Genomic DNA, 18513 nt, shown 5'->3' with positions numbered 1-18513 from the left:
AAATACATAAAAAATTATAGAAATATTCAGGTCTTCATACCACTTCCTTCGCCTCTAATTGGGTTTATTGGTTATATGATTTTAATGAATTTAGAAATATAAACAAAAATCATGTGTTATTCAATAATTGATTTTAAAATACTTATCAAAATTATGTGTTATTGGTTATATAATTTACAAATTTTTGTGAAAATCTCATGTTATTCATTTCATGATTTGTTTTTGGATTTCAAAATCCATATTATGTTTTAAGTGGATTTGAATGAATTTGAAAGTGTAAAATAAAAAGATTCAAATCCAATGATAAAACATGTTATTTCAAAATTCATATGTTTTGATTTCCATAATTTACAATTGTATATAGATTTAAAAATCACACCTCCAAAAACAACCACTTACTTCAGTGCTTAATGAATTTCAATTACTTAAGCAAACCACCACCAAAGTCTTGCATTCTTTCTCATACCCATGAATTGTGTGTATTGTTTGCGTAACGTTTGAAACTTGGAATGCAACCATGCATGCTAAAAGGATTGTATAGCCATGATTATAGAATTTTTCCAAATAATATGCAAAATCAAAATCACTTGTAACTAGAAAAATATTTCTAGAGTCTGGAGCCAAATTGCCAATGATTGCCGACACAATAAAATGAGTTTCTATTGATAGGTTTAAAATGTCGTTTGAAAAAAAGTCAAACCTCTCTTATGCATATTTCATTATGAAACCTTGTAGTCGAAGTTGAATTCTAACATTCACTCAAATTCTTAACAACATCTCCACATATAATTTTATTCTATGACAAGCGGTATATATATGAGTATTTGGATTATTTTCATGCACTTGTCTTAAAGCACTTTCAATATTCACCACTATTTATCAAAAGGATAATGTAGCGGTGATGTATTGATATCCCAGAAGAGATCCACAAATTCAACTGTTATTAATGAAAAAGTAACAATATACACTCTCTTACGGGTGGAAGTCGAACCATACATTTCAAATGATTGTAAAATTGAATTGAAGAGGTTTAAACATAATATTCAACCAAAATATTCAAATATTTCAAATGTTTAAATAAAATTTTTTGATAAATTATGTTGATAAACGTATAAGTATATAGTACAAATTATTATGTTGATAAATGTATGTAGAAATATAGATAGGTTGATAGTTGAAAATATAATACATGATAATGAGAATATTCATTAACTTGAATAAACAAAGGGATTATGAAAAATGTTAAGTATAATGATAATATTCAATTATCATGTAAATAAGTTTTGATGGGATAAATACAAATTATATGTTAATAAGTCATATTGATAAATGCGTATGTATATATATAGTAAAAATTATTATGTTGATGAATGTATATGTAGAAATATAGATAGGTTGGAGTTAAAATAATAATACATGATATACAATATTCAGAATTAAGAATTTTTAATTGGTGTGATTTATCATACATTACAACATCTCTCTACATGTACTATTGGCAATGTTTAATTAATAAAAGTAAAAACATTAAATGCACAATCATCTTATTTCTAGCGAAAATGAGTTACATTAACGAATGAAGATAATCGTTATACAATTGGTTTGAAAGTGGAAGTAAAAAACACTATGAGTATAAAATATTTGAATTACAACCAGACTTTGCTAAATGATGAACAACATTATTGCAATTTTTTTGAAGAAAATGCACAACCATCTATCTTTTAAAACTCAAGCCAAAATCCAAGTTAACATCGTCTTGTTGTCTTGTACATGCAATTAGCACCAACTATCAAATCAAACAATAATTTTGTAGCATTTTGTAATATGACCAAAATAACTATATTTCTACGGTTTATTTTAATCTAAAACACGAATAAAGAGCGAATGAAATTCAAAAAGACAATCCCACCCAATTAATGGCGATAATATTTAGCCAAATTTATCTTCTTCTTTTTAGGCTCTTCTATATTCCTCAATACTACGTATCCCAGTTTCTAAACAAAGAAAGATGATAAACAATGGACGTTGTCTTTGACTAAAATTGTACAACCACCAACTATTAACATAGGCTTTCCAAATTTAGCAAATATAAGCAAAATTTTAGTAAATTTAACTTTACTTGATACCAATTATAACATAGCACATCCTAAAGTTATCCAGCCCTAATTATATGACACCCTGAGTGTACATATAAATAAAGCCAAACATCATAAAACTGAATAACAACCGGAAACTTGAGTTTAGCTAAGACATCTTTCCGACGCTTAGAAAAATGGCAACGTCCTCCGTTCTGTCCACCTTCGCTGCGGCGGCAATTACTTTGCAACTATTCTTGTCTCCAGCTTCAGCCTCCCCTCACATGAAATACATTGACGCTATCTGCGATCGTTCCCATGACCAAGCTTACTGTGTTAAAACTTTGACTAGTAATCCTCCTACAGCTGCTCCCATTGGCCTGGTACTTCTATGTTTTTTCATTTTATTGTAAACTTTATTTATTTTTGGATCTTGTGACATCTCAATCTTAAATGGGAATGATCATTACAAGTTTCCGCTAATAAAAATGCTTAAAAATTATCTCTCCGACAGGTTCCATTGGCGGAGGCTGTGCTTAACTTGGCCATTTCCCACGCAGAGAAGACAGCCATTTTCGTGGACGAGAATGCGAAGAAAGACCCAACGGTGAAGGTTGCGTTTACGGAATGCCACAAGGCCTACGTGGCCGTCGCGGCTGCTCTCAAGAGCGCAAATGTGAAGCTCAAGACATCCCCGGACACAGCTGACTACGACGTCAGGGCTTCAAGCGACCACATGAGGCTCGTGAATGAATTGGTTGGGAAAAACAGTGACAAGGCTTCAACCACACTCAAGGAAATGAATGTGCAGATGGAGAAACTCATCGATCTTGCAGCTGGAGCCGCCGATGCCGTTGACGACGACGATGAGAACATTCGCCTTCGCGTCTGATGGATGTTAAACCGAGCTGGTGTCATTTTTTTTGCTTTTTATTTTGTTCACAATACAAGTGGAAATTAATTAATTAACATGCATACACATATATACATACAAACTGTGTTATGATAAATTAGTAATTCAGTTTGTGAAAATATGTGGTCAAGTTTTGCATCTCTTACAAAAATATCTTACATCGATTTGAATCTTAGAGCAAAAAACGACTCCGGGTCTAGAACAAGAAACTGTACTTAATTAATTACCAATAGTATGTTTGGTAACTTTGGTCAACCTGAGTATAGTGTGCCTTCCCGCCGTCACATCTCTGTCTATAGTATATATAGCATTAAAAAAAAAATTGGAACCAATGGGCAATGGCATAATATGGCCCTAGTCTGAGAAACTTTATTAGTTGATCTTGTGGCTAACTGTGGACATTCTTTTTAGTAGCGATTTAGTTTTACATGTACTCGACATTTTTATTTTGCCGCATATTATGGCCTATACGTTAGCATAGTCAGATCTCTATATTCATTATTGACCTTCAATATTACATAAACGGTTAGGTATTGGGTATCTTTGTAAAAAAGCAAAGTTAACCTCGACTTACAGACCAGCCGCCCGTAACTATGTCCCTCCTCTAAAGCCAGGGCAGGCTGGGCAGCCCCTGCTCCACCAAATTAAGCGCATACAAATTAAAGTTTAATACCTTCCTACAGAAACATCAAACATATATTCTTCAGCTTTGGCTTTTGATTTTGCCGATGTTTAAGAGCTATTGAGTTGAGTTTGGATCGCTGTTGTGAAGTTTATCCGCCCCTCTCAGATGCTTGCAAGATCAAGCGACAATTAAACTTCAACATTTTGGTAGGAAGTTCGCGTTTGGATGTAGAAACTCGTTCTGATCCAACTGACGACTACAAATTCTGGCTTTACCAAACTATACTGTAAACACCTAGTATTCAATAAAAGCATAGTGGTATTCAACCATTCTCCGGATGAAAGAAAAATATAAGAAAATAATGAGTTTTATTGGGCTAATATATCTATTGGGTTAGACTTTTAAATTATAATTTAAGAGAGTTAATATTTATTTTGGGAAAGGTCATGTTAATTAGACGTAACTCATTAACTTTTAATGATCTAACTTTGGTGTACAAATTACAATACATATAAATTCAGAAAACCTATTAACACGGTACAGATTATTAATGATTAAAAAAAAAAAAATTATAATGGGTCAGTTTTGGTTAAAGGACCATATGAGCCGAAAATTTAACCGCCCAAAAACTTTTGGCTGTAAACCCTACTTAATTCACAAAGTCCCCTCATCAGCCACCGCGCGCCCCTATAAAGCCGAGCGTTTCAACGAAAAGCTAGCGTGTCTGATTTTGGTTTTCTTGAGAATTTCGTACGGCGGAAACCATGTCCAGCAGCTACCCTTTCGGCATCCGCGGTAAGATGATTTCTCCAAAATAATTGTTTAATGATATATATGATTTTGGATCTCTATATCTATCCATCTTTCATATATATAGTGTTTTTGGAAGTATATTTTTTTGTCTATGATCGAATTGGATTATTAGGTCTAATTTTTGATATTCTTGAAGATGTTGATTTTTGTTCGTAAAATTTGTTGTTTAATTCTTCTTTTGTTAAAAACCTGATGATCAGGTGCAGTGCATGACACATTACTCGTATGGGTAATTGATGATGATTACTCATTCCCTGAAGGTCTCGATCTGTGGCAAATCAAATCAGCTTTTTAAGGATCCCTTCAAACAGGGGATGTTGCCCATCTGGATATTCGGTGCTGCTGAGAATAGATGGTTGAATGAAATGGAAGACGAACTTTGGGAAGCCGGAATTATAGTCCATCTCTTCAAAGGTGATCATCAATTCCTTCTTCTCTTGACTCATATTATATGTATATGTGTGTGTATATATATAATAAACACTCTCCCTCTTTCTCCATCTCGATGATGAATCTTTCTATAATCTGCTGTAACTAAGGTAATATATCTATGGGTGTACTATTTGCAGGGGATAACCGTACCACCCTTAACAGGGTTATGTCGGACCTTGTTTTCTGGTCATTCCGCTTGTATGCTCCAGAAGATTTGGTGATGGTCTCAGATGACCTGGGCATGGATCAAGACCCCAGATTCTGCCGCTTTCGTCGAGCTATGACAAACAAAGGTGTCCGCGTTTACACACAGCACATTCAGTCATTCTGGGACAATGAAACCTTGGAAGAGCACCCACGACGAGGTTATTCCCCCATAGCTTACTATGAATACGCAAGTGACAACGAGACTCTTAAGATAGCTCACGCAACTTACGACGAGAGGACTTTTGAAGCTTGCGGATTCCCAAAAATTCACGCTTGCCCTAGAACTGCCCCTACCCCTACCCCTGAAGATATCGAAAAATATCGACCCACTTTTAGAGTTGGTGCACGACCAAATTAGTAGACAAATCTTAACTTGGATCATCTATATGTGTCACTATCTATATGAACGCTTTTGTATCCCATATATGAATGATGCTTGCTTACTCCTTTATCTTTGTCTTTATCGTTTACTCGGTTTACTCCTATATGAACGATGTAGGATGTTCTATATATAGCTAGACAATAATATATATATCAGCACCAAGACAATAACATAGAACCAGATTTGATGGTTTAGGATGTTCTATATATAACCGAAGTCGTCTTCCATTATGTTTGCGAGCACAACCAGATTTGATGGTTTAGGGTTTTCCAGTGTCCAAATCATAACGTCAGCATACATGGCGCAATGTCTCACATATTTATCCCCTGCTAAAAAGTAACGTACGGTAAGTATTTCAACAACAACAAAGATCTTACATCTACAGAAAAAAAAAAAATAGTATTTAATTAAAAGAAATTGACCTTCGGTAAAGACTTCGACTTTGAATCCAGCATCACAAAATTGACGACGCAGTTCATCCGAGAATGTATTATTTTCAGCATAAGCATGAATCGTCACCTCCGCATCACAACCATGCTTCTTTACAGCTTCTTTCATTCTTTGGTAAATCGAAGCAGGATCGAGACCATCTGGGATTGGGTAATCCTCCACATCCCAAAACACACGCGTCTTACCATCTACGCAAACAGACAACGATTATACTAATTACGAATAAATTAGATTTCAGTTAGGCACATATATATAGCTTAGAGATCTTATTACCCTTGTAAAACCTCAGCGGATAAAGGTTCTTATAAGTGGCTTCGTCGAGATTGGACATAGTTTCGTCGGAGGGCTGCGGATGAGAGAGAGACTTTTGTGAATTACTGGAGTTACTAAAATTGTGTGTTTGCGTCTATCTTGATATATATAGGATCTTATTGGGCTGGGCCTGGCACTAGTAGGCCATGACACAAAATCTAAAATTCGAAAATCAACAGAAAGTAGAACGTAGTACTATGCTACCACATGCAAGAAGGAAAAATGAACACATCAAACAGGAGTATAACAAATGATAAGCATGGTTCTGAACCGCAGCTCAAGAAAACCATACCAACACGTTCTTAATAGCTTCCTAGGTTTGTTTTGGTTTACCAAACCAAAAAAGAATTCAGAAAAACCCACTAATGGTTGTAAACCGTTATAGAATGATAAAAATATATAAATGGGTCAGTTTGGCTAAAGACCATTGAGCCCAAAATATAACCGCCCAAAAAACTTGACATCTCTCTGGTTGTAACCCTAAATTCACAAACAGTCATCAGCCATCGATCCGAAACCATGTCAAAATTGCCCCCTGTGACCATCGTCGGTAAGATAATTTCATATATAGTTTTTTGGTAGTATATTTTGTCTATGATCGATTTGGATTAGATATAATTTTTGATTCATAGCGATCCTTTGATTTTTGTTCGTAAATTGTTGTTTAATTCTTCTTTTGTTAGGACCTGGACCTCGTAGACCTAGAGTGCGTCAAACACTAGTCGTATGGGAGATTGATAGTTACTCAGTCCCTGAAAGTTTCGATCCTTTTTTTATCCACGACCAAATCAAATCAGCTCTTAGCAAGAATGGTATTATAAGGAGGGGGGGGGTCGTGTCCGTCTGGATTTTCGGTGCTGCTGAGAATACATGGTTGCAAGGAATGTTCGACAAACTTTGGGAAGCCGGATTTCAAGTCATTCTCTACAAAGGTGATCAATCAATTCCCTAATAATTGTCCTCTTAACTCATATAATAAAACCCTCTCTCGATGATGATTCTATTCATCTGTAAGTAAAGTAATCTCTATTGATACTTTTTTTTTTTTTTGGCAGGGGATGCACATGCCGGATTGCGCAGGATTATAAGGGATATTACTTTCTGGTCATTCAACTTGAAGGCTCCACATAATACAAATTTTCTGATACTGTCAGAAAATTATGACAAGATTGAACAAGACCCCAGATTCTGCAGATTTTGTCAAGCTTTAGAAAACAAAGGTTTGTACGTTGTCGCAACAAACTTTGAGTCTCTCATTAACCCTGAAACTGCATCTGCCTTGGCAATTACCCTCGCAGAGCCACCAAAACCTTACGGGATTCTCACATCTTCTCGCTCGCCTTAGAACTGCCCGTACCCCTGAAGACAAAGCTTAACTTGTATCATCGGCCTGTCTGTATTTATTTGACAAATCCCTTTTTTATTTGCTACTTATCATTAGTATGTATAACCTTTGTTCATCACCATCTATTTATGCTTTTTGTATCCATATATGAATGATGCTTGCTTTCTTGCTTACTCCTTATTTTTGTCTGTATTGTTTACTCAACGCCTATCATTACCAGAGCACAAGTACAACAACAGTAAAGATGTCCAAACCCACATCGGTATTATAGAAAGACAATAATAAAAACGTTTTCAACCCTCGTCACATCCAAAAGCTTGACATCTCTAACTATATATATATATATTAAGCACCAAGACAATAACATAGAACATCCTACATCCCTATTGAGATAGATAGATATACAAAAAGTTACTACTCGGAATCAGGCAGAGTATCCGCTAGCTTAGCTTCCGCTTATAATATTGTCTTGTGAGCTTCCGCTAATATCTCCTCTCCTCCATCAAATATGCTTGTCAAAAACGAGGGTGCGCTTCCAATAGGCAAAAACCATTTTCGCTTAGGTTGGGATAAGAGAACACCATATGACCAGACGGTAGACAAAAATCCGATACCATAACCGAAGTCGTCTTCGATTATGTTTGCGAGCACAATCACATTTGATGGTGTCGGGTTTTCCAGTGTCCACAACATAACGTCACAAAACATGGCGCAATGTCTCGCATATTTACACTCTGCAAAGCAGGTAAATATGCATATCAACAACGTAGATCTTTAGATTTACAGATACATACATATATTATATATGTAACAGATAAAGAGCCTAACTAATTGAGAAATAATGGAATTCTTACCTTCGGTAAAGNAAGGGATATTACTTTCTGGTCATTCAACTTGAAGGCTCCACATAATACAAATTTTCTGATACTGTCAGAAAATTATGACAAGATTGAACAAGACCCCAGATTCTGCAGATTTTGTCAAGCTTTAGAAAACAAAGGTTTGTACGTTGTCGCAACAAACTTTGAGTCTCTCATTAACCCTGAAACTGCATCTGCCTTGGCAATTACCCTCGCAGAGCCACCAAAACCTTACGGGATTCTCACATCTTCTCGCTCGCCTTAGAACTGCCCGTACCCCTGAAGACAAAGCTTAACTTGTATCATCGGCCTGTCTGTATTTATTTGACAAATCCCTTTTTTATTTGCTACTTATCATTAGTATGTATAACCTTTGTTCATCACCATCTATTTATGCTTTTTGTATCCATATATGAATGATGCTTGCTTTCTTGCTTACTCCTTATTTTTGTCTGTATTGTTTACTCAACGCCTATCATTACCAGAGCACAAGTACAACAACAGTAAAGATGTCCAAACCCACATCGGTATTATAGAAAGACAATAATAAAAACGTTTTCAACCCTCGTCACATCCAAAAGCTTGACATCTCTAACTATATATATATATATTAAGCACCAAGACAATAACATAGAACATCCTACATCCCTATTGAGATAGATAGATATACAAAAAGTTACTACTCGGAATCAGGCAGAGTATCCGCTAGCTTAGCTTCCGCTTATAATATTGTCTTGTGAGCTTCCGCTAATATCTCCTCTCCTCCATCAAATATGCTTGTCAAAAACGAGGGTGCGCTTCCAATAGGCAAAAACCATTTTCGCTTAGGTTGGGATAAGAGAACACCATATGACCAGACGGTAGACAAAAATCCGATACCATAACCGAAGTCGTCTTCGATTATGTTTGCGAGCACAATCACATTTGATGGTGTCGGGTTTTCCAGTGTCCACAACATAACGTCACAAAACATGGCGCAATGTCTCGCATATTTACACTCTGCAAAGCAGGTAAATATGCATATCAACAACGTAGATCTTTAGATTTACAGATACATACATATATTATATATGTAACAGATAAAGAGCCTAACTAATTGAGAAATAATGGAATTCTTACCTTCGGTAAAGACTTCGAATTCGAATCCAGCATCCAAAAATTGACGTGTCAAGTCATCGGAAACCGTATTATTATCAGCATAAGCATGAATCGTCACCTCCGCATCACAACCATGCTTCTTTACAGCCTCTTTCATACTTTGGTAAATCGAAGCAGGATCGGGACCATCTGGGATTGGGTAATCCTCCACATCCCAAAACACACACGTCTTACCATCTACGCAAACAGACAACGATTATACAAATTACGAATAAATTAGAACCAATCAGATGCATATAGCTAGAGATCGATCTTACCCTTGTAAAAAATCAGCGGATAGAGGCTCTTATACGTGGCTTCGTCGCAATCGAATATCGTTTCGTCGGATGGCTGCGGATGATCACGATCACACATGGTTTCGTCCGAAAGCTACGGATGAGAGAATTTAGGGTTACTACAATTGTGCTCTGCCTGCGTCAATTTTTTTTTTCTTTTTCTATAGATATAGGCTCTGATTGGGAGATATTTTTAAGACTTTAAAATTAATTTAAAGTCTTAAAAGCCAAAATTTTACCAATCATGCTTTTACTGTTTTATTAATTTTAAAAGTCTTAAAAGTTTAACTGCCCACTTTTTTATTTTGTACGTACAAATTTTTTAAGTCACAAATATGAGACTTTTTTTGCTGTAAAAAAATAAATAATAATACAACTGTTGTTATTTTTTTCTTTCTTATTATCCATGACGATTAAAACATTCATTTTCAATCTATGTATAATTTATCATAAATATATTATAATTCATTAAAAATAAATTTTTTATTTCTGTTATTTTGAGATCCATTTTTCATAATTATTTTTGCATCAAAAACAATTATAACACATAATCAATTATGTCATATCTTTATATTTTTTAATTTGTTGAAAATATTTATCTATTCATTTTTTATGAGTTCTTGTCTTTTAATTTTAAAATTTTTATTTTTTAAATAAAATTTATTATGTTACTACATAAATTTATTCTTAGCATAATTTATATTTATGAAAACATAACAGCCATTAAAATTTTAACAGTTAAAGTTTCTAAAGCAAAAGTCTCTACAACAAAGTCGTTACAGTCAAAGCATCTATAGTCACAAGTAACAGTCGTTACCAATCAGGGCCATAGAGTACACCCTAAAAATTATGATTAATTATAAAATATATAATAATGTAAACATAGATTCAGATATTAACTTTTTTTGTATCAACGTATCTACTTTTGACTGAGTGACCCCTTTGCATGCATGTCTTTTAATATCATTGAGTTATTATTTTTTTTGGGACATGTGTGAAAAGATATTATCAGATCAAATCTCTATAATTTATATTTATACTAGAATTTGCACCCGCGCACGCGCGGGATTTTAATTTAAAATATTTCTTATCAACAGAAATTGTTGAGCTCAAATATAATAATTCCAACTTTTGAGTATAAATATATAACTTACTTTACTCAATGATATACAACATATATAATTTTTAAGATAATATTTCTTTGTTATATCTATTTGCGATTTTACGTGGGATTTTAGTTAAATTTTTTATCAGTAAGAATCATTGCTACTATGTATCATCCAAACATTGATTAAATGAATAAAATGACCTTTTGACGAAAAAAAAGAATCATTGAATATGAATATAATTTAAAGATTAAAAGATAAATCTATATAAATGCCGTACTTATTTTACTAATCTATATATAACATATTTTGTTTGGTGTCGCAATAATATTGTCGACAATCTTTTGACATTTTATCTTTAAAAGAGTTCATTCCATATTCATATCCCATGAAAACATAATTTTAAAAATTCTAACGTCAATGTCGATCGTTAACCTAATTATAGAGACCATTTAAACATATTGATATCCAACATTAAATGTGAATAGACAAAGTTTCATGAATAGTTTGACTGCTATGTCGCTACAATGAGGTTGTCCAAATGCATCATCTGTCATAATATAATTTCAGACTAAGTAAAAAATGCTTAAATGATGAAACATTTAAACCCCACAATGAATATCTATTCATTAATCCAAGCTACATATATTTCTAAAATCTCATATGTTATTTGCAGATGTTAATATTGTGATGTAACCCCATCTTCGTCTTCTAAAAAAAGATATAGTATACTTTAAATATGTTGTTTTTGCCAATATTTTAGGTTTTTTTTTTGTTTTGAACAAAATTCCAATGTTTTGGGTTATATTTGTTACATATATTTTATATCATGTTATAAAATTGTATCTCCACCTTATGAGATATGCTACACAGATCACATGCCACTTTTTGTAACGGTTTGCATATTCTTTTTTCTATATTTCCTGACCATTGATTTTGTTTTTTAGATAGATTATTTCTTCAAAATTCTTTTTCATAGTTTTCTCAAAAAAAAGTATGCCCCTTTGTTTTAGATCAAAACTTTTAAGTTAAGTAATTAATATTTTCTTTCTTATAAGTAAAATTTAATAATAAATCTTTATGGTATGTGTTTCTTAGAAACTAATGTTTCACTTCAATTTTATTTTCATGTTTAGATTTTTATAAATACAATTACATAACTTGTTTTTTTTTTATTCCACCATGCATTAAAATTTTTACTTACATTCTAAAACCCATTAACCCATTCTAAATTTTGGAATATAATCATTTTTTGGTTATAATTTTAGTAACAATATTATTACTAAAACAAATTTATAGTATTATTTTTACTATTTTAAAATTTTCATTGAATTTACTTAATTCATTTTTTAGATAGTTATTAATTTTGTAATTTACTAAAAAATATATTATTGTTTATACTATTCTAAAATTTAATTAATTTTAATTAATTCCTTTTTTGTTTATTTTTTACTGTTATAATTATAATTAATAAATATGCAATTAATGAATATTAAAAATATTTTTTTTATGCAAAAAAAATAAAAGAAAATTGATTAGGTGGATGCTGATGTGGAGGAAGGAGAAGTGAGCAAAGTTAACTTTATATATATAGATATGTGTTTATTTATTAGTAATATAAAAGAGTTTCATTTTTATCTAGATAAAATATCTTCAAAAATGCTAATTAAGTCATTAATTTACAAAATAATGAATGAACAATTAATAATAAAGAATCCCTAACAATTTAAAACTATAGAGATAGAACTAAAATTATTTATGTACTTTATATTCATTCATAAACACATTCATACGCTATATATATATGTGTCTATGGCGTAACCAAAACGTGATATTAGCAACATTGTTTGTCTATTCGTGTTTATATCAATCTCAATTTACAAAATGAAGTGTAAAGACAATATGGTTTTGATCATGGGTGCCACCGGTTCCGGCAAGTCATCACTCCCGGTTGATCTGGCTTTACATTCCAACGCCGAGATCATCAACTCTGACAAGATGCAGTTCTATGATGGCTTGAAGATCACCACGAATCAATCAACCATTGCGGAACTACGTGGAGTGCCACATCACCTTCTCGGTAAACTACACCCGGAGGCTGAAGAAGTCACAGCTGCAGAGTTTCGCGTTATGGCTGCTAAAGCCATCTCTGAGATTACTCTACGTAAAAAGCTCCCAATACTTGCCGGTGGATCCAACTCCTATATCTACGCTCTCCTTGCAAACTGATCTCATGACCCTGAAAACTATCCGTTTTCTGATCACAAGGGCTCAATCTGCTCCAATTTGAGATATGATTGTTGTTTCATTTGGATAGATGTGGATCAGCCTGTGCTATTCGAGTATCTTTCCTTACGTTTGGATGTCATGATGAAGTCAGGTATGTTCGAGGAGATCGCTGAGTTCCTTCGCGCTAGCAAGGCCCCAAAAGAGCCATTGGGGATATGGAAGGCTATAGGAGTGCAAGAGTTTGGTGACTATCTCAAAATGTACAAGTTTGGGGACAATGAGATAATGAAATGGGATCCTGTGAGAAAGGAAGCTTATGAGAAGGCGGTGAGATCGATCAAAGAAAACACGTTTCAGCTCACAAAGGATCAAATCAGGAAGATTACAAGTTGAGAAATGCCGGGTGGGACATAAAGAAGGTGGATGCTACAGCATCGTTTCGAGAGGCAATTAGGGCAGCCAAAGAAGGTGAAGATGCAGCTGAGATGCAGAGAAAGATATGGAACAAGGAAGTGTTGGAACCGTGTGTGAACATTGTCAACATCTTTTTGGATCAGCCGATCGATTAGAATTATGATATTAATCTAGTTATTACAATTATTATTATTATCTAATAAATTCAAATAAAACTTCTCCTAGCTAGAACTAGCTATCAGCTCTATATATATTAATATATTGTATTTTTAATCATATTGAATTGTTTTTGTGGTTTTAAGTAGGATCATGTCCTCGCGAAATTGTGAAAATAATATCATATTACCGTTATAACTTTATTTAAGTTCAACTATTTCAAAATAATTTTTAACTAATCTGTGTCATTTGGCCATTAATCTAATTTATATACGATTTCAGACTTAAAGAATCGATGTTTATACATAAAATAATAAATATAATAGATTTCGTTTATAGAATTTATTTTTAAAAAAAATTGAACACATTAAACTCGCATTCCGCTTAATTAGACCATCTACATCGCCAGCAAAGTTCATCATTGCTCAAAATAATATATTTTAAGCATTTTCTTTTTACATTATTATATATTTAAATAATAAATCTGGAAAAAGAAAATTAACTTATCATAAACTGTCATATGTTTAGAGAATCGATTCTTACGGTTCTATAAGGAAAAACGTTTCTCAATTTTTATCTTCCTTTACTATTACTTTAATGTAATCCCTAAAAGAAACTATCGCTGGACATGTCTTTAAAATTTGTATCTCCATGAAATAATATGTTCAATTTCTCGTCATATCAGTTATATATTAACTAGATTAGGACCCGCCCGAGGTGCGGGTTTAGATTTTTTAAAATAAAATTAATAAGTAAAAACTATTTATAAAAATAAATTGATACACGGAGTTGTCCAATGTTATATTTGGTGTAAATGGTGCGACTATGCGGTTGAGACTATTAATCATGTTTTCCTTGAATGTCCTTGCTCATGTGAAGTTTGGGATTTATCTCCGACTCTGGTCTCGTCAGAGGGTTTTCCATATGAGTCAATGTACTCGAATTTGGATTTTGTTTTCTGGAGGGGTGCCTCTCAACAGGGTGATCCTGATCAACTTCTTCAATTACCATAAAATTTATGGGTAATCTGGAAGGCCATAAATAAAAAAGTTTTTCAAGATTTAGAGATCGAGGCGAATGATATAATTGCTCAGGCTTTGGGCGATAAGTTAGCCTGAGAAGAGGCGCACTCTTCTACGGCGGTCATGCCAGTTCCATCTCCGTCTTCGGATGTCCAAGTTTCTTCACCTGGTTATCAGATTAATGGTTCTTGGAAAGCAACCAATGTGCATTCAGGATTGGGCTGGTGGTGTTGCGTTGGTGAGGAGCAAACCTTGTTGTTGGGGGCAAAGTGTCTAAGACGGAGCTCCTCCCCCTACATTCAGAGTTAGAAGCGTTGTTGTCGGTCATGGAGCGGATACGTGTTGCAAGATTCACTTGTCAACATTTCGAGACTGATTGTGCTGAGTTACTCACTATTGTGCAGTCCCTGAAGATTGACCGTCCTTCTCCAACCTGCTCGATGAGCTTAACTCGCTGGAGTCCTTCCCAATATTCTATATCTCTTGGATCCTCTGTGCGTCAAATACGAAGGCAGATTGTCTTGCTTGTGCTTCATGTTCTTTTATCTCTGAAGTTTCTTTTATAAACCCCTTCCCTCCAGCTTGGACAACTAACCGAAGATTTTTTTTTAATTTATTGTTTGGTTGAAAAAAAAAGGTAAATAGATACACTTTTAGTTAAAGAAAATAGTTGTAGATCAGTTCAAAGTTATTAAAATAAAATTAAATTTAACAAATAATATATATTTAATTCTTTTCATAAGTAAAAACAATGTAAAAAAGTAAAGAAATAAACTGCTTTTAGTTATAGAAAATAGTTATTTTTTTTTTCTGTAGTACACTAATGTATATCCATTTAAAAATCTACTATATACATTACCACTAAAAATGTCTTTGTACACACAAATTTGTTTTACTATTAAAATATGCTCTTTAGTCTTTACTACTACTAACAAATTATCTTCATGAACACATTAAATAACCTATTACTGTATATGTGTCTTCACTTTAACATTTTAGTTAAAAAACGCATATATTAATATTACATACTCCTATCTTATATATTACAATAGTAGTCTTTTAATAAATTATTTGATTGGTGAAAAAAAAAATGAAATGATCTATTTTTTTTTTACTTCAACCATCTTTTTCTTTATGTAAAGGTGAGTATTTACATTTTTTGGAAACAGTAATTAATTGTATATTTTCACAATCATTTTTCATCTTATATGAAAAGTAATCATTTGTCTTGTAAAATTAGCAACTTAAAATTAAAATAAATAAACTATATTATAATTTCGAATTTTATAATATATATTTATATATATAATTTCCTTATAATGATCTTTTTAAATTTTAAACCTGTTTAAATTTTATAATTTTCTTATAATTGGTTTTTAATATTTTAAAACTTTTAATAGTTTTGTTTTACATTTAGAAGTTTACAAAGGTTTAAAAAAAAGATTTTAAATAAAATTAGATTTTATTTTCTCTATTTTATTTTTATATAAACTTTTTATGGTAGGTTTTGAATATTTCCATTTTTATTTTTAAAATTTTTACTAGTCACTACCCCAGGAACATACTTTTGATTTAAAATAAATAAACTATATTAGAATTTCGAATTTTATGATATATATATATATATATATATATATATTTCCTTATAATGATCTTTTTAATCTTTACACAGTTTCAGATCATACGTTGAACTAGTATCTAAACTACAGCCACAAAAGTCAAAGCTTTATGCTGAGGGACACACAACACTGTTGGGATTTAAGCGGAAGAGAAGAGAAGAAGAGAGAACGGCAAAGAGAATGAGAATAGAACTAAAATCCCTTAAGTTATTCTTACAAAGGTTTACAAAGGATATAAATACCGAGAGAACTAGGGCTACACCCTTCACAATAAATCACATAGGGAATAAGGAAGGAGAATTAGTTCTTCCCAAGATTGAACTCGTCCTCTAACTGTTTCCTTAAATGCACCGCCCAAGACTTTATTTCCTCTTCTTCTCTAACGGCTATAAAAAAATTTCGAACCTTCTCATGGACGTCCACATAGAGATATGGGCAATGTGATCATGGTCAATACTTCCCCTCAAGCTTAGCCAAGGGAGACGGCTAAGCTTGGAACCCGAATAAGATCACCTCATTAAAAACCTCAACATAGAAAACCACATGGGACAAAACTATGTTAAGGAAAAGAGTATGATCTCCACGGGTTAGAGGAGTTCCTCACGGATGAGTTGGATCAACTAGTCCAAGCTTGCTGGAGATGTATTCGTAAATCTGAGAGCTCGTGGCTTTGGTGAAGATGTCCGCCAATTGGTCTTTGCTCGGTGTATAACACGGCAAGACAACACCTTCTTCAATCTTTTCTCGTACCTTATGACAATCGACCTCAATATGCTTAGTCCTTTCGTGGAAGACCGAGTTGGTTGCTATGTGTATCGCCGCCTTATTGTCACAATGCATGGTGATTGGTTGATCAGACTCCACTCCAAGATCCTTAAGAAGGCCTTTGAGCCATGTTAGCTCGTTGGTTAGCTTCTTCATAGCCCTATATTCCGACTCGGCACTTGATTGGGACACAACTTTCTGTTTCTTCGACTTCCAGGTTACTAAGTTCCCTCCAACAAACGTACAATACCCTGTCGTAGATCTCCTATCTATTGTATCACTAGCGTAGTCTGCATCATAGTAGCCGACGAGTTCCGTGTTGTTGTTCTTTCCCATCCAAATACCTTGCCCTGGACTACCCTTGAGATAACATAGAATCCGCTCAAGTGTTTGCCAGTCAAAGTTCGTTGGAGCTTTCATGTGTTGACTAACTTGGTTCACCGCATAGCAAATGTCTGGCCTCGTGATCGTGAGATAGATTAGCTTGCCCACCAGTCTTCGATAGCGTCCCACATCTTCGTATGGTTGGTGCGACTTGGGAACCGGAGCACCAGGTGTTGGCTTCTCCCCCTTTCGCTTGACCTGGTAGCCTTCTTCAAGTGGTGTGGACACTGGCTTGGCACCTATCTTACCTGTCTCATGTAAAAGGTCAAGAGTATACTTCCTTTGAGAGAGAAACAATCCCTCCGGAGAGCGAGAAATTTCTATCCCAAGGAAGTATTTGAGTTTACCCAAATCCTTAATATCAAAGGTAGAGTGATGAGGACATCAATAGTAAACTTCCGGAAGAACCCGTTCTGCCATTTCCCGAAGAACCCGTTCTATCATTTCCTGAAGAACCCGTTCTACCAATTCCTGAAGAACCCGTTCTGCCAACAATGATACACAAACCTATGACAAGGCTGGGAGCAAGGACCTTAAGGGAACAATTCAACAAGTCCATTGCAAGTCTGATTACTCTCATTGAACTAGAAGATTCCAAAGAGAAGACTCCACAAGCATCATTTTTGCCAGTTCTACAAGGAATTAAAGAACCCGTTCTTTTCATCATTTCCGAAGCAATCAATGAAGGGCTGGAGCGTGCATGAGAGCTATTATCAAGGTAAGTGTTTGAATTCAAATAATAAATGTTGGTTCTTTCTTGTTTTGCAGGAATCGACCGTTGGGTCTTTATGAGTCTTTTTATTTATTTAAGTCCTAAAATCGAGTCTGTTGTTTTTGCAAGTTTAGTCCTTTTATTTGTAATAAATTTCGACCCTAGAAGGTCCCCCGCTGCTGGACCATTATATAAGGTCCCTTCTCAGCATTGTAACCTTTCAAGTTTTAATGAAATAAAATGAGAGTTTTCTTAGGTT

At 33.8% G+C, this 18513-nt stretch overlaps 7 protein-coding genes across 7 annotated transcripts; 4 read left to right on the top strand and 3 right to left on the bottom strand.

Moving 5' to 3' along the window:
* LOC104730987 lies at positions 2219-3143 on the top strand. Its single transcript, XM_010450238.1, has 2 exons — positions 2219-2458; positions 2590-3143. The coding sequence occupies exons 1-2, from the start codon at positions 2273-2275 to the stop codon at positions 2965-2967; spliced, it is 564 nt and encodes a 187-aa protein (XP_010448540.1). The 5' UTR covers positions 2219-2272; the 3' UTR covers positions 2968-3143.
* LOC104730986 lies at positions 5612-6261 on the bottom strand. Its single transcript, XM_010450237.2, has 3 exons — positions 6171-6261; positions 5870-6085; positions 5612-5773 (listed from the first exon to the last, which is right to left on the bottom strand). Exons 1-3 carry the CDS (start codon positions 6226-6228, stop codon positions 5649-5651), a joined length of 399 nt encoding a protein of 132 aa, XP_010448539.1. The 5' UTR covers positions 6229-6261; the 3' UTR covers positions 5612-5648.
* LOC104730985 lies at positions 6655-7734 on the top strand. Its single transcript, XM_019233434.1, has 3 exons — positions 6655-6759; positions 6893-7141; positions 7265-7734. Exons 1-3 carry the CDS (start codon positions 6729-6731, stop codon positions 7552-7554), a joined length of 570 nt encoding a protein of 189 aa, XP_019088979.1. The 5' UTR covers positions 6655-6728; the 3' UTR covers positions 7555-7734.
* LOC109127915 lies at positions 8422-8859 on the top strand (the record flags this gene model as incomplete). Its single annotated transcript, XM_019233510.1, has 1 exon — positions 8422-8859. A coding segment is annotated over one exon (258 nt), but the record flags the coding sequence as incomplete, so codon positions are not given.
* LOC104730984 lies at positions 8925-10011 on the bottom strand. The gene is made up of 3 exons (XM_010450235.2): positions 9830-10011; positions 9534-9749; positions 8925-9413 (listed from the first exon to the last, which is right to left on the bottom strand). Exons 1-3 carry the CDS (start codon positions 9924-9926, stop codon positions 9136-9138), a joined length of 591 nt encoding a protein of 196 aa, XP_010448537.1. The 5' UTR covers positions 9927-10011; the 3' UTR covers positions 8925-9135.
* Positions 12838-13751, top strand: LOC104730983 (adenylate isopentenyltransferase 4). Its single transcript, XM_019233959.1, is given in 2 exon segments — positions 12838-13564; positions 13567-13751. Coding segments are annotated over 2 exon segments (912 nt in total).
* On the bottom strand, positions 16994-17962 carry LOC109127914 (uncharacterized mitochondrial protein AtMg00810-like). The gene is made up of 2 exons (XM_019233509.1): positions 17951-17962; positions 16994-17896 (listed from the first exon to the last, which is right to left on the bottom strand). The coding sequence occupies exons 1-2, from the start codon at positions 17960-17962 to the stop codon at positions 16994-16996; spliced, it is 915 nt and encodes a 304-aa protein (XP_019089054.1).

The sequence above is a fragment of the Camelina sativa genome, chromosome 12, assembly GCF_000633955.1.
Source record: "Camelina sativa cultivar DH55 chromosome 12, Cs, whole genome shotgun sequence".
Lineage (NCBI taxonomy): Eukaryota > Viridiplantae > Streptophyta > Magnoliopsida > Brassicales > Brassicaceae > Camelina > Camelina sativa.
Note: the sequence above shows the minus strand (reverse complement) of the source record. Positions and strands in the feature narration are given on the sequence as shown.

Coding starts and splice junctions, on each gene's coding strand:
- LOC104730987 (XM_010450238.1), top strand. CDS start 2,273: ATGGCAACGTCCTCCGTTCTGTCCACCTTCGCTGCGGCGGCAATTACT. Junction 2,459..2,589: donor CAGCTGCTCCCATTGGCCTG/GTACTTCTATGT, acceptor TCTCTCCGACAG/GTTCCATTGGCGGAGGCTGT.
- LOC104730986 (XM_010450237.2), bottom strand. CDS start 6,228: ATGTCCAATCTCGACGAAGCCACTTATAAGAACCTTTATCCGCTGAGG. Junction 6,086..6,170: donor TCCGCTGAGGTTTTACAAGG/GTAATAAGATCT, acceptor CTGTTTGCGTAG/ATGGTAAGACGCGTGTGTTT. Junction 5,774..5,869: donor AGTCGAAGTCTTTACCGAAG/GTCAATTTCTTT, acceptor ACTTTTTAGCAG/GGGATAAATATGTGAGACAT.
- LOC104730985 (XM_019233434.1), top strand. CDS start 6,729: ATGTCAAAATTGCCCCCTGTGACCATCGTCG. Junction 6,760..6,892: donor GCCCCCTGTGACCATCGTCG/GTAAGATAATTT, acceptor TTCTTTTGTTAG/GACCTGGACCTCGTAGACCT. Junction 7,142..7,264: donor TCAAGTCATTCTCTACAAAG/GTGATCAATCAA, acceptor TTTTTTTGGCAG/GGGATGCACATGCCGGATTG.
- LOC104730984 (XM_010450235.2), bottom strand. CDS start 9,926: ATGTGTGATCGTGATCATCCGCAGCCATCCGACGAAACGATATTCGAT. Junction 9,750..9,829: donor TCCGCTGATTTTTTACAAGG/GTAAGATCGATC, acceptor CTGTTTGCGTAG/ATGGTAAGACGTGTGTGTTT. Junction 9,414..9,533: donor ATTCGAAGTCTTTACCGAAG/GTAAGAATTCCA, acceptor CCTGCTTTGCAG/AGTGTAAATATGCGAGACAT.